General features: G+C 31.7%; 1 protein-coding gene across 1 annotated transcript in view; it reads left to right on the forward strand.

Annotated features, from left to right (window-relative positions):
• LOC145335334 (transient receptor potential cation channel subfamily V member 5-like) overlaps positions 1-16,507 on the forward strand; it is a 35,561-nt gene that overhangs the window by 10,440 nt on the left and 8,614 nt on the right. The window contains exons 2-9 of the mRNA XM_080181070.1: positions 8,474-8,530; positions 9,149-9,186; positions 9,759-9,824; positions 10,039-10,132; positions 10,456-10,551; positions 11,084-11,122; positions 11,590-11,652; positions 12,826-12,927. Of these exons, the coding sequence (XP_080037196.1) occupies positions 8,474-8,530; positions 9,149-9,186; positions 9,759-9,824; positions 10,039-10,132; positions 10,456-10,551; positions 11,084-11,122; positions 11,590-11,652; positions 12,826-12,927 (555 nt within the window). The remainder of the gene's footprint in view (positions 1-8,473; positions 8,531-9,148; positions 9,187-9,758; positions 9,825-10,038; positions 10,133-10,455; positions 10,552-11,083; positions 11,123-11,589; positions 11,653-12,825; positions 12,928-16,507) is intronic.

Below are 16,507 nucleotides of genomic sequence, written 5' to 3' on the forward strand. Positions count from 1 at the left end.
TCGGTTTCGAAGCCATACTGGAAACAGTATTTCTTTTCTTTTCAATATTTATTCCTGTACTGCACCAAAAATCAAATTAGGAATTTACTTTAGTTTAATTCAATAATAAAGGTAGGGCAAATAATCTGATTTAAAAAAAATATGTATACTATTGGCTTCGCCCTTGCCTCTTAGGGCTTCGCCCAAAGAGGTAATGGGAAATCCCTCTCCAACATAAAATTGTTCTTAAATTATTCAATACAATTTTTGACAGGTAATATCAATTTATCACAAATAATATTTCATTCTAAAAATTTAATTATGATGTTTTTTTTTAATTTTAACCCCTTTAAATTGAAAATAAATAAGTAGGTAGTTTCTCGTTTCTTTTTATAACAGGTTAGGTTGGAGTTTTCAAAATATCATTACGGACAAACAGTCGGACAGATAAAGTGAATTATAGAGTAGCTTCTCGTGTTTGTGTGTATTTTGAAACACATACGGACGGACAGACTGATGGATTTGTATGATGGAATTGCTCGCTCAGAAAATCATAATGAAAGTCTGTTGCAAAATTTGCTTTAGTAATGTTTATTTCAATTTGTTAAGACAGTTGATAATATCAGGGAGGGAGGGGACATTGGACTGAATATTATACTGGTACACAAAAATTTTATGAATACGTTATGTACATTGTTGGCTAAAAAACTTTTTGTACTTTTATCAAATTTTGATAATTTGGTTCTAAAAAAATAATCTAAATCTACAGAAAGGGTAATTTTGTTTATCCTAATTTAGGATGCATATCATATTGTCTTATCCTTAACGATCCCTGGTCAATCCTAGGGAAGGAGGGGACATTTGACTGTAAATTACACTGGTACCCAAAGTTTTGTACATAAATATCTTATTCTTTGGCTGAAAAACGTTGGGTACTTTTATCAAATTTTGGTTTTAAAATAATACTCTAAATCTACTCTAAATTTACAGAGAGGGTAATTTTGTTTCACATTATTGGGGATGTATATCAATTTTCATTGTCCATTGACTTATCCCCTAAGTTCCCTACTCAATCTAATCATGGAGGTAGGGGACATTTGACAATTTTGTTTATACTAATTTGGAATGCATATCAATTTTGATCGCCCATCCTATCCCTTACGCCACTTGATCAATCTAATTAAGAATGGAGGGGACATTTGATTATAAATTACACTGGTACCTAAAGTTATATCTTATTCGTTGGCTGAAAAACTTTGGGTATTTTTATTAAATCTTGATATGTTGGTTTCAAACTAATTTTTTTCCCACCGAAATGGTTATTTTGTTTAACCTAATTTGGGATGTATATCAGTTTATATTCCATTGTCTTATCCCTTAAGATCCCTGGCTGGTAGTTAATCTAATGCAGTAAATTGATATTACATAATTATAATGAACAAGTAGAAATTTTAGCTTAGTTTTTCCTCGACACTAAACAAAGAGAGAGTGGACAATGGGCTGTTTATTACATTAGTCCCCAAAGTTTTATAATAGCGTTTCTCATTTGTTTTCCTAACAATTTTAAGGACTTTAGTGAATTCTGATTGGTTGGATCATTAAGTTGAGTGTCTAAATTTTTCAACCATTATTTGTAATCTATAGAAGGGGTAATTTTATGTATCATCTTTGGGGATGTGCATTAATTTATCGACCATTGTCTTATCCCTTTAGATCTCTGATGATAAAGTGGTTGGAAGATTGTTTCCAGTATGGCTTTGAAACTGATTAATATCTGCTGGATTAGAACCGGATCTCAGCCATCATACTGTGAAGAATCATGTATGGCATCGTATTACAGACAACTATCTAAGAAGATTAAAATAAAAATCATATAGTGAATACCTGTTTTATTAGCCCAGTACCTTTGACACTCAGGGCTTTAGTATCTTATTTTGATATCCGCGGAAAGCTGTCTTTAATACAATGCGATAAATAACTATACTTGTAGTAGAAAATTCGGTTTAGTTTTTCCTTGAAACTATAGCAATGATACCAAGTGGTTTTTTTTATTGAATCGTATAATAGACAGCTTTCCGCGCATATTAAAATCAAAAATCAAAATCAGTTTTGTTGACCTCGACGGACCGAAAGGCCGGGATGATAAAATACATTTTTATTTTGATATTCCTGGAAATTGTCTGTAATACAATGATATACATAATATTTCAGTATGGCTGAGACCCGATTCTAATCCAGATATTAATTGGTTTCGGAGCCATATTGGAAAGATTGTTTTTTTTTTTGTAGAAAAATATCTATAATACGGCTGAAAGAGTTAGGTTCAAATTTTATGTTATTAGTAGTGAATTGACTCATATTTTTTGTTATTTCTTTTTTGAAGATTTTCTAAAATAAGAGTCAGAGCGTTCGCCCGTTCCTTCAACCGTCAGTACCTCTGTACGTCCTTCTGTCGGTCCGTAGATTGCTTTCATCCTTAATTTAGGAATTTTAGATATGAACTATTAAAGTTAAACTTGGCACGATGATTCCTATAACATTTAAGTACAGGTTAGAAAGAGAAGCATCTCTATAATAATTACCATAAAGTCTGTATATATATCCGTTCAAATGAGGAATATTAAAACAATATTTCATTTGATAATCAAGCTTATTTATTTTTTGAAATGTGTATTCCTATAGCCCTTGTTTATAATGAATGGTATTAACAAAGTCGTGTAATATAAGAATTAGATAAATTTTAATGAATATTTGTTCAAACTTCCAAATAATATGAAATATCAAATTAGTTGTTACTCCATATTTGCCAATGGTTGTTTGTATGTCTTGTCTTACTTATTTGTTAAGATGATATATCATAATATAAGATGTTAAGCTACACTTTTATATATATTGTCATCCCTGTTTATATTTAGGCTCCAAATGTTAGGGGCGCAGTCGCTATTAGTATATTTATTAGTTTAGTATATTCATCAGTATAGTATTTTTAAAAACGAAGCTTTTCTATTAAGGTCGGTCAGTCCGTCCGAAACGGAGAGTTTTTTTTGATAATTTAGGCATGTTAGAATTGTCCTATCGATTTCAAACTTTGCATGATGATTCCTGTAGTAGTTAGGTACGATTTAGAAAGCGTAGCAGCTCTATAGTTTTTACCAGAATGTTCTAACGTCCATATTAAACATGTTGTCTTAACTGTTTTACCAACAATTTTTATGTGATAAAATCATCCGATTGATCTTATTTTTGGACTATGATTCCAATGACAATAAGGTACAATATTATGAGCGAAGCATCTCTAAAATCAAGTCCTAAAATGTTATTATGTCCTTAAACATAATTCTGTATTTAGGAAATTTTGCAACAAATTTACGTATAATTTTGTCAAAACTTATATATTCTTTTTATATTTTGTATATTCAGTTTAGACTCTCTATAAGAGTTAATGTTCGGCTGTCATACCGTTTCAGAGCTTCGCTTTTTATGGATGTTGTCTTCCTTGTTGTTTTGTATATTTAGATAAAAAATGTGTATACAATTTTAGTAAATCCTCTAAATTATGGGTCAAATAATTGACAAGATCCTTGGGAATGATGAGGGAGGGGGAGATGCCGCCGTTAAGCGACAGGAAATATAACTATTTAGATAGATAGATAGGTATATCCACAGATAATTAGATAGATAGATAGGTAGATAGATAGATAGGTAGGTAGTTAGAGAGATAGATAGGTAGATTGATAGAGAGATAATTGATAAGATCCTTGGGAACGATGAGGGAGGGGGAGATGCCGCCGTTAAGCGACAGGAAATTTAACTATTGAGATGGATAGATAGTAGATAGATAGATAGATAGGTAGATAGATAGATAGATAGGTAGATAGATAGAGAGATAGATAGGTTGATTGATAGAGAGATAATTGACAAGATCCTTGGGAATGATGAGGGTGGGGGAGATGCCGCCGTTAAGCGACAGGAAATTTAACTATTTAGATAGATAGATAAATAGAAAGATAAACATATAGGTAGATAGATTGAATTTTAAGAGGCTTCTTTGCTTGTAGTTTAATAATTCAAACACCAATACCAGATGTTCTATTTCTTATTTATTAGGACATTGGAATAGGTTTTTTTTAAAATAATTTAATCCTATTGTGATATCCTTTTCTCTTATCCTTGATGCAATGAATGGAGTTGAACTATTTCTTACATCAAAGCTTTTGTTAACATCAGCTCTTTATCCACTGGTTGCAGGCAGATATATCCTGATCCCTCATTCTGGAACTGAATGACGTCTTTGTCAAGCTTTCATTTATGATGATATGATTAAGTTTCTGGGGAAACTACTTCACAATAAATGGCAGCAACAGAAATACTTAATTTTTTTATTACCTCTTGGGGAAAAGCCCCTAGAGGCGAATGTGCTAGGATTATATAAAGTAGTAAGCGTTTTTTGTCTGTCCCGAGGGATCTCGCTAACAGCTCAACCGATATAGTTCTCCTTTACAGTGAAGCTTCTTATAGGTCCTTGAAAGGTTTTAAACTATTTTTGGGGAGAGTGTCTTCACCCCCCTCCCCCCAAAACGATATTTTTTACTCTTTGAAACTCAAATTTAAATATGACTTTTCCACCTCCTACCTAAAGTGCCCCTAGAGGCTATTAGGAGGCGTCGCCGCCAGTATCATTATAAATGAAGACAAATGATCTCAAGAAACATTAACTTCTCATAAAAATCATAAAAACCGACTAATACATATGATGTTATCTACCAAATGGCTGACATTAATTTGATTTATCTAATGCAATAATGATTTTTAAAGGTTAAAAATAATTAGTTTTGATTTTTAATATTAAATATTTGATTATGCATAACATAATGTAATAAAATTTGGAACTTTGATAAGATTCATAAAATTAGGTTGTTGAATTATCTAAAATAATATTTTTTCAAAACTACTGATACCTAGTGGCAAAATTCTAAACTAAAATACTTAAATTAAGTGCATGTGCAACTGGGACCTACAACTATTTTTGCATAAAAATAAGTATGGTTTTAATCCAACTTAGCCAACAAATTAGATGTGATGGTAGCATAACTTTATATCATTAGAAATCGACCAGTAGAAGGTTGGTTAAAGGGGAAAAAGGGGTGAAAGTTGGATATCGTAAGCGAGTCGCGCTCTCATTGTGTGTGTGTGCACGCGCGCTCTGTGTTTGTGTGCACGCACGCTCTCTGTGTATGTGTTTGTGTGCACGCACGCTCTCTGTGTATGTGTTTGTGTGCACGCACGCTCTCTGTGTATGCGCTCTCATTGTGTGTGTGTGCACGCGCGCTCTGTGTTTGTGTGCACGCACGTTCTCTGTGTATGTGTGTTCGCGCACCTGTGGAAATGTTGTGAAATGTTGATAGAATAGATAGATAAAACCGTTCCATCCACTGCTAAAAACTAACACACTTATAATTTATATGATGAGGAGCTGCCTCCAAAAATTTAATAAATTTTGAAAAAAATCTGCTCTATGATTTAAAGAAATAGTCATTATTATTTATTTTTACTAATGATAAATACATATAGAATTTATTCATATACTTAAAAAATATACCAAATGAAAATCTCACGACCTATTATTTATATAGATAGCTTAGATAAGATTGATATTTAAATTTTGTCATGTTAATACTAATATGATAAGTTACTGAATGTAAGTCTGCCTGTCTGTCAATAACGAAAAATATCACTAACCGCTAATACGATTCTTATGAATTAATGTATTAATTATGACTATTTTAGACATTTGTTGAAAAATCGCCCCAATATATTGTTTAAAAACCATACTTTAAAGTGGAGTATAGACCCCACCCCTCCTCCCTCAAATGCCACTAGAGGCCTTTAGGATCGTAACCAGTAGTATTAAAAAAAGAAACCTAAATAGTTATATTATTTTTTGACGGTAGGCTGAAGGGTTTTCAAACCCTATGTATGGATTGGCAAACTTAATGGGACAGGTAACGTTTTCCAAACCGATTAAGAACCGCTGGATTATAACCGGTTCTTTGTAATACTATCCATGGAAAGCTGTCTATAGCACGTTGCGATGAATAGTTTTTCCAGTATGGCTTCCAACCGATTAATATCCGCTGGATTAGAACTGGTACTTGATATCACTATCTGCGGAAGGCTGTCTATAATAAAATTATATTAATAACTATTCCAGCATGGATTCAAAACCGATGTAAATCTATTTTCCATAAATAATAAAAAAAATATAATACTAACTTTTTTCTTTTGCCACAGGCTTTAACCTATCGAGGCCAACAAAATAGAACTTAATATTACAACTTTTCAATTTACTAGCCGCGGATAATTGTCCATAATAAGTTGCAAAATAAAAAGACAAATTTTATTATTTTTTAGGGTCTTTTAGTTGACTTGAGTAAAAAAGCTATGATAACTGACAATTATAAGGTAAAGAATTTTATTTTCTTTTTGTATAACTAACAACTTTGGCCCTAGAGGCCTTTAGAGGCACTTGAGAGGGGAAAATTTGTTTATCCAACTTTCAATTTTTGTTTTAAGAAGAAAAAGTAAAAAGATTTCTAGGGGTGATTTTCCTTCCCTAAAACCTTCCCATGACCTAAGGAAAGCTTCATTATAAAATAGAACCATAACAGTCCAGTGGATAGCGAGTTCTTTCTGTATAGACAAACAGAAAATCATCGTGTTACTTTTATATAAGGATTTTTCTTCATGGTTTCAGTCATGTACAAGACGAACATTTCAAGATAGAAAAATTTATTTTTGATTCTTACCTTTTATTAGGTTGGGCTACATAATGGTTGGGAGAGCCCTTCAGTGACAATACTTCATAGGAATAGGACCCCGCAGGGGATAGGAAAAAAAGGGGGGGGGGAGTCAAGAAATATGTTTGACTAAAGGCAATATTTGTTCTTTACCAACCTAAAATTATTACTTCATACTGATCCTAATAATTACACTGTATTACATTTACGGATGTTCAAATAGAAATTTTATGAATTCAAACATAGGAAGGGTAATTGTTGTAAGAATTTTCCACCTCCCCTCCCCTCCACTTCTATTTGAAAAAAGAACTAACCAATAAATAAGGATCATTGCAGCAACCTAAATTGACGACAAATTTTCCTCTGTCAATATATCCACGTTTTCTATATCTATTAATTTTCCTTATTATATGTAATATTTCTTTTAAATCCAATTATTTTCAAATGTTTTTTTCCTCATGAATAAACTGCAAAATTTGATGATTGACGAGTTTTAAAAGCGAAGCTTTTCTATAATTAGGGTCAGTCCGACCGAACGTCCGTAAATAACGGATAGCTCTTTTCGTTAATTTAGGCATGTTACAATTTTCCTATCGATTTCAAACGACTTAGAAATCGTAGCAACTCTATAATCGTTACAAGAAAGTCCTTACGTCCATTTAAAACATTTTTACTTTATTAACAAAAAAAATGTGTAAGTTATAATAATCCGATTGAGCTGATTTTTGGAATACTGATTCCTATTACAACAAGTTACAGTTTTAAAGAAGTATTTCTATAATCAAGTCCTTAATATGTAAGTATGTCCTTAAACAGTTTCATGTATTTAAGCAATTTAGCAACAAAATTACCTACAATTTTCTTTGGACTTATGCATTAATACTCTGTTATTCAGTACTGAAACTGTACAAGTGTTAGTGTTCGTTTAATATACTGTTTCAGAGCTTCGCTTTTAATGAATAAACGGCAAAATTTGATGATTGACGATTTTTTTTTATTTTGAATATTTTTAATTGAATGTAAAATGAATTAATAAAGGATGTATTGGCCAATTAAAAAAGAAACTTGTATGGTTGTTTACCTTAAATTATCTGTTAAACACCAGACCCCCTTCCATTTAAAAAAAAAGTAATTGATAATAAGGAAAAAGGGTTAAGTCATGCTTAAGCATATATCTCTGCCAAATATAATCTAACCTAAACCGACGTAAAGTAGTAAACAAATGAAAAACTTCCCTCTCTCTCATTTTTTTTCTTCAAAATAATTGGGCATTTACTATGCTTGACTACCCAATTTCAGGGAAACCACTAAATATATAGTCAAACAATGACTTATAATCCAACCAATCGCAATAAATAAATATTGCGTATTGTCGAGTTTTGCTTTTACGTCAGTTTCCATCAAAGTACCTTGTCGAACACAGAAACCACCCCCCCCCCCTTATTTTGAAATAAATTGAAAATCATTAGGAGAGGGGGTTAGTTTATTACTTTAGGTCCTTGTTAGGTTAGGTTATATTGAATACTTGGATACAGACAAAAACCCTTCCCTTACTTTAAATTATTTTTTTAATTAAAGGGAAAGGGGGGCTTCAATTCAGTTTGAGAGAAATCGTGAATTTTACTTTTAAAAATCTTCCATTTTTTTGGTAAAAATGTTCGAAAATAAATTTTCAAAAATAATTATATTTATCATAGGAATTAGATGACGCTATACGGTTGAAGATCCCAAAATATCTTTATAACGGCGGAAAGGTAATTTTATTGTTTGAAGCTAAATATATCTTAAACGGCTTGAATTATGATTATGTATTGTTTAAAGTAGCCCAAGATTTTGATGATTCTGAACCGATTAAGTTCATCCTTTTATGGAAGCTTCGTATAGGTCCCTGGATAGTTTTAGGCTATTTGATTTTTATAACAAAGTTTGGTTTTAGGCTATTTTCCTACTTTAATTACTCCTTCCAATACAGATCTCCTATATAGTCAGTTTTTTTGTTTGAAGCCTAAGATTTTAATTGAACGCGAACCTATTGAGTTTAATAGTTTTATACGTTGTTTAAGTCAAAATTACATAAATAAAATAAAACAGAACGTTTAATTCGTAATTGTAAAAATGTAAATCATTAAAAATTTATTTATTATTACTTTGTTCGTACACCAGATTTTCATGTTCTATTATAAAGTGAACTCTGTAGCGGGCTAAAATAGTAGCCATCCTCCTGCTTTACTCCATCAACTTCCCACCTAGTGGATAAACGGCTCGTCCAATAAATGCGAGGGATATTGCAACCTAAATTGACGACAATTTTTCTTCTGTCATAATATTCACTTATGCTCTACATCCATTACCATTGATGACAAACATTTTAGGGTAAATGGATTCATTGTGTTCATCTTGCTTGTTTGAGGTAAGTTTTGTTCAGGGATCTTAAGGGATAATATAATGGCCCGATAAATTGATGTACATCACCAATGATGATTCACAAAATTACAATTAGTGGTTGAAACGATTGGATACTCAATGAATCAACCTATCAAAATTCAATAAAGCCCCCAAAGTTGTGAAGCAAACTATGGAAAAGTTTTGCCTTTGAAAATATTCAATTACTGTAAACTTCAGTTCAATCTGTCAAAACTTTGCAACTTAGAGCTTGGAAGGATTTGAATATTGCGTTTTAACAGAAGTGAAAACAATTGAAATCCAAAACAACGTAATATTTTAATTATTTTGATTTGCTTTAACCCTTTTGCAGAGAGGGGGGGGGGGGGTACTCCAAATGATCACTTTTCCAAGGTGATGGGGTAAGAGGAGTAAGTAAAATCCCCCTCCCATCATAAAATTATCACGGAAACCTTTTGAGGTATTAAAACACACTCAATGTCATAGTTGTTTTTTTTCTACCTATGTGGCATTGTTATTTTAATATTTACCATTAAAAACGTTAAAAATTGGACGTAATCGTCTGTATTTCTATTTTAGAAATCGTGACCGAGCAAAGTCAAAACAGTTTCCAGAAATTATTGCCCTAGGAGAAGAAGGATTTAGGTATGACTAAGTTTTCCAGCAAAATTTATTTAACATTTTAAAATCTGTTTTTATTGACAAAGAAATCAAATCTTAACTGAAAATAGCTTTAAAACAACTCAGGACCATTATATAGTTTGCTATAGAAGCACAACCTTAAAGGTTCAGTGGTTACGAAGATGGACAAGCAGACAGATGAATGGACATATATTTTTTTATAATGTTTTCTTTTCAGTTTTAAATTTGAGGATTCTGATTTGTTGGCCCAGTTGATTGGTGATGATACTCCAGAAAAGTGTCCTGACAAATATACTCTTCACTGCTGGGACGTAAGTATCCTTTTACTCATGGAAAACAAATACCCCTTCATTGATTCTAAATTGTTGGCTTATCGTGTTCATGATGACACTCCAAAAAGTGTCCTGACAAATATACCCTTCACTGCTGGGATGTAAGTATCCCTTTACTGATTGGATATAAGTAACCTTTTAGTTGAAGACTATGGATATAAACATTACCATATCCTACTAAAAGCAACAAAAAGTATTCATCTTTAAAAGTGTGTTTTTTTTCTAAAGGAAATTGGCCAAATAATTTGATAAAAAATTTCCTATACAGAAAATTTTGACTTAAAGAAAACCTTTCATTTTAGGTTGAATGTCGTGGAGCTGTAGGGGAGACTGTGTTTCATGTCTGTTTTCTTATGGGCACCCCCGTACATATGCATCTAGCTAAAAGATTATTAAAGGTAAAACACATGGAATTAGTATCTAAAGTAAATCATTTTGGGGTGTTTAAAAATGACAGTTTCTGTTCAGTAAAAGTTGGTGTAATATAGATATTATTAAAAAAAGGAAAACTATTATTTCATTATGTTTGTTTATAAGTAGTGGGTACCCCTGTAAATATGCATCTAGCTAAAAGATTATTAAAGGTAAAACACATATAGACATAACATCAATTGCAGGTTTTGTAAATAATTTGCAAAATTAGAGAAACTATTATTTCATATGTTTTTTGTATGGGTACTCCTTTACATATGCATCTTGCTAAAAGATTACTAAAGCAAGTTGTTTTCTCAGTGTTTATTATTGACAGTTTCTGTGTAGTAAAAGTTGTTGCAAATATACAGGTATTAAAGTTAGGAAAACTATTATCTTATATATGTTCTTTTATGGGTATATCTGTATATAAGCATCTTCCAAAAAGATTATAAAAGATAAATATACAATGCTAAAGAATCTGAAAGTATTTAATAATATACATATACCTTTTTTCAGCACTTTCCTCTGTTGCTCAATGATATCTATTTATCTGAGGTAAGAACTAGACACAATACAATCTGTCCCGATTTTGTATTACTTTTGAGGAACATGATTGCAGCTACGTCATATTTTTCTTTCCCGAAAAAGGGAAGGGGGAAAGAAAATCTCTTCAAAAGAGATGGGGAAAACCCCCTTTTCTCCAATCTCTTTTTTCTTCCCCCCTTCCCTTTTTTTCTGTCCCCCTTCCCTTTTTCGGGAAAGAAAAATATGACGTAACTGCAATCATGTTCCTCAAAAGTAATACAAAATCGGGACAGATTGTATTGTGTCTAAATGACCACAGAACTGATTGAGTTCTCCTTTAAAAATTAAAAGTGAACTTTCTCTATTGGACTGATGCTTCAAATTCAACACTTTAAAATTTAAAATAAGGTATTTTTTTATTTTTATTTTATAGTTACTATTTGTTACCAAAATTATGCCTAATCATTACAGAGATCCCTGTAGATCCTTTGTTGTAGGAATATTATGGAGAAAATGTTTTGCATATGTCAGCCGTTGCTGAGGACCCTAGTATTGTCAAGGTTGGTATAGATTGATAGATAGATTGACATATTATAAGTAGATAGATAGACATATAATAGATAGATAAATAGACATAATATAAGTAGATAGATAGACATATTATAGATAGATTAATGGACATATTATAGATAAAAAGATAGATAGACATAAAATTGGTAGATAGATAGACATATAATAGATAGATAGATAGATAGACATAATATAAGTAGATAGATAGACATATAATAGATAGATAAATAGACATAATATAAGTAGATAGATAGACATATTATAGATAGATAGATAAACATAATATAGATAGATTTATTATAGATAGAGAGATAGACATATATAGATAGATAGATAGACATAAGATAAGGAGATAGAAGACATAATATAGGTAGAGAGATAGACATGTAAGATATAGATAGATAGACATATAATAGGTAGATAGATAGACATATAATAGATAGATAGATAGACGCAATATAGGTAGATAGATATACATATTACAGGTAGATAGATAGACATATTATAAAAAGATAGATAGACAAATTATAGAATGATAGAAAGACTTATTATAGATAGATAGATATACTTTAGCTAGATACATAGATAGAGGTAATATAGGTAGATAAATTGATCAATAATGATTCAATTTACAGTCTATTAGCCCTTCCCTTCCTGATAAATGTACTTGTCTACTGACTACTGGAGATTGGAGCAGATTTTCACCGACGCTGCAATTTCTTTACTTGTGGTTATAAACTTTGGTCACCATAATATAAACTTTGGGTACCATAATATAAACTTTGGTCACCATAATATAAACTTTGGGTACCATAATATATACTTTGGGTACCATAATAATTTACTTGTTTAGTGGATGTTAGAAATTGGGGCAGATTTTCACCGGCATTCCTATGGAAATTTCTAAACTTGGTCACCATGATATAAACTTTGGTCATCATAATATAAACTTTGGGTACCATAATGTAAACTTTGAGTACCATAATAATTTATTTATCTAGTGGCTGCTAGAGATTGGGGCAAATTTCACCGACGCTGTTATGGAAATTTCTTCACTTGTTATTATAAACTTTGGTCATCATAATATAAACTTTGGGTACCATAATATAAACTTTGGGTACCATAATACAAACTTTGGGTACCATAATAATTTACTTTTCTAGTGGCTACTGGAGATTGGGGCAGATTTTCACCGACGCTGTTATGGAAATTTCTTTACTTGTGATGATCAAAAGTCAAGCAGACGAGATAACAAAAATTATGAGGTAAAGATATATATATAGATAGATATATAAATAGATAGATAAATAAATATATAAATAGATAATAAATGTGATGATCAAAAATTTAGCAGACAAGATAACAAAAATTACGAGGTAAATTATTTGATCAACTAGAAAAGACAGTGTTTTCATTCAAAGTACCTTGTTAAGCACATAACAGCCTCCTCCTTTGATTTTTGTAATTATTTTAAAATAAATGTTAAAATTATGTTAAATATACTTAAGTTATTTCAAAAATAAGTGGTTGGGTTTTCAGAGCTCTAAAGGCACTTTAACCCTTACAGATCGGGCCCCAATTCTCACCTTAATAGATTGGGGGGGGGGGGGGCTCCAAGAGCCCCCCCCTCTATCCCGACTCCTGGTACAGATAAAGACGTAAAATTTTTTTCTTGTGGTTTATGTGTATTTTTAGAGAAAATTACTTTTTCTAGTCATAGCGGTCAGACCGCTCCTTAGCCGCTTTTTAGCGGCCAGCCGCTAAATTTTAAAACAGCTGTAGAGCGGCTAATTTTGCAGCTAGGATGACCAAATTTTAGGACGAACTTTTATTTTTATAACAAAAAAATTACTTTTTCTGATCATCGCTAAAAAACGGCAAATAACGGAAACCGTCATTTTCGGCGGTTATGGCGGTAAAACGTCGGTTGGCGGCTCAAATTAATATTTTTATCTGTTTATTATTGCTCCAGGATTTACCAAAAAAAATTATAGGTCTCTAGCTGTAATAGAAGCCACGATATTCATGATGTATGTCTGTAGTAAAAGCAGGACAAAAATCGGTCATAAAGTCGGTCAAGGAGCGGTCAAATGGTCATAACACCACTTTTCTCAGAAGGTCATTTATATCTAAGTATTCACAAAAAAATGTTAGGTTTCTACCTTATACACAAAAGTCATAATGTAGAAATTAAGATTTATTTAGAATTTTTTCAAATTTGTTTTGCTACCCAACCGACTTTGACCGGACACCACGACCGACACAGACCAGCTATCCTAATAAAATCAACTCTTGCCGACGTACAATTACTAAACTTAAAAAGTCATGAAGTTACAGCTCTTCATCTTACATACAAAAAAAATGAGATTGAAAAAACTAAAGGGGGGGGTGGCTCTTGGAGCCCCCCCCCCCCCCCCCCCCCCCCCGATCTGTAAGGGTTAAAGGAAAGTACTTCTTGTATTTAGGGTATCTGTGCTAGAACGGAGGTGGCAGGGGGCAAACAATTTCTTAAAATCATCAAAAACCTTAAATAGCCTAAAAACATTCCGGGACTTATATGAATCTTTCCTGAAATTTGTTAAGTAGTTTTATCTTCATTAATTTCCACTAATTTGATATAGTTTTTGGAGTTGCCTGTCTATTCACTTAAAATATCTAAGCGACTTATAAAAACTTGTATTAAAATAGAGCAAGTTTAATGCTATATTAGGCCAATATCAAAAGAAAAACAGTATAAAACCTATTATTATCTTAGTACCAGTATAAAAAATTTCATTTTTTTTTTAATTTATCATCAATACTTTTGCAGAAATAAACGTCTTTAATTCTTTTTAGAAAAGAAATATCAATATTTATCCAGATTTTATGTACGTCAAATGTTTTATAGAGTTTTATACAGATTAAAAGGCAACGCAAAGCTTTTCTATAGTTAGTTACGTAAAAAGCCACCTATTGTATTTAAACCTTGTAAAGTGATTCTTTTAATACTTAGGTTTTAACTTTTTAAGTGTCTAAAAAATTAGCCATGTGATGTCATAAAATTAAGTGATTATTTATCTTTTTTTCAAGGGTTTTCTTTCTAACTTTTACTCTCATTTTTATGACGTCACATGGCTGATTTTTGAGTAACTTTGTGAAGTTACCGTTAAAAGGGTCTTCTTTTTTCTAAAGATGACAAGGCATATCTGTAATGAATTATAAACCACTAGTGGCTTCGCCCCTAGCCTCTAGGGGCTTTGCCCCAAGAGGTATAATTACATCTTCTATTACTTACCCAGCAGAACGGATCACAAATTTTCGCACCTACCCAGCAGGAAAACATTTTGCGATTAAATTTGCGAAATTCGTAAAATTCGTAAATTTCGTAAAATTCGTAAAATTCATAAAATTCGTAAAATTTGTTTTGTTTTGTTTTTGGGGGGGTTGGGGGTGTCTCATCCCCCAAGAAAATAGCTTAAAACCACCGCAGGACCAATAGGTACATTCCCTGAAGAGTAGAGCCCATTCGGTTCAGCGGTTACCGAGATCTTAAGCTTCAGACGGACAGACGGACAGACAGACGGACAGACATCGTTCTACTTTGTATTATAGATAATACTGTCTATTCGCCTGTCTTACCTCCTTGAGCTTCACTTTTATGGATTTTATCATCTTTGTTAGAAATAATTTCTATGGGAGTATTTATATTAAATAAATAAATAAATATTAATTAATTATTGAAGAAACCTTTAATTTATTTTAGTATGATCTACTATATAATTATCTTTGTCAGTCCGTCCGTCCGTAACGCTATGGGGGAAATGCGATTTTCTCGGCTGCTTTTGATTAATTAGACAGGTTAATTTATTGTGAAGATTCCCTGTATCAATGAGCAACAAGTGTATAATATACTTTGTATGTCGGTCTGTCGGTCATGCATAATAGACATTGAAAATTTTAGAAAAGTTTCGTGATTTCTAAGAATTATTACATAATTATCAACTGAACACCTTCTCATTTTGTCCCATGAATTTTTAGTGCTTCGCTACTTATGGATGTTGTCATCCTTGTTATGTATTTTAATCAATTTTATTTAGTTATTAATTTTTATCAACTGTTCATCTTTACTATTGATTAAAAGGGATAAGACAATGGACGATTAATTGATATATGTACATTCCTGATGATGATAAAATTACCACTTTTATAGCCTAATATTATTGGTTGAAAAGTTTGGACACAATTACTTTAAAATCTTCTGATTAAAACTCAATAAATGTTTTTAAGCCAACGAATAAAATAACACGGTTTTAAATTTGAATATTTGGTTAACAGTGTTAATTACAGTCCAAAGTCCAGGGGATCTCAAGGGATAAGACAATGGCCGATAAATTAATGTATATCTTAAGTTCAATGATGGTACAAAAAATTATTATTTATATAACAAGATTAAATATTTCCAGCTACAATAGACTAAAGTTTATATATTATTAAAACATATTTAGTAAATGTAAATGGTAAAATCATAAACTGTAGAATAACTTAGGGAGGGATTGGACATTTGACTGTAAATTACACTGGTTTAATAACCAAGTTATCTTATTCGTTGACTCAAAAACTTTTTTATGATTGGTTCAAACTTTTCAACCAGTAATTTTAATCTTCATGAGGGATAATTATATTTAACATCAGTGGGGATGTAAATAATTTATCCTCCATTGTCTTATCCTTTAAGATCCCTGACAATTATCCCATTGAAATTTTCAATTGCAAGCGTGTTTGCGTAGAAATTAAAGAACAGATGGACAAACGGACAGATTACGTCCTTTACTAACAGTAACAGGATGTTGTCTCTCTGTCTTTATG

The sequence above is a fragment of the Acartia tonsa genome, chromosome 13 (assembly GCF_053477335.1).
Source record: "Acartia tonsa isolate MP-2025a chromosome 13, ASM5347733v1, whole genome shotgun sequence".
NCBI lineage: Eukaryota > Metazoa > Arthropoda > Copepoda > Calanoida > Acartiidae > Acartia > Acartia tonsa.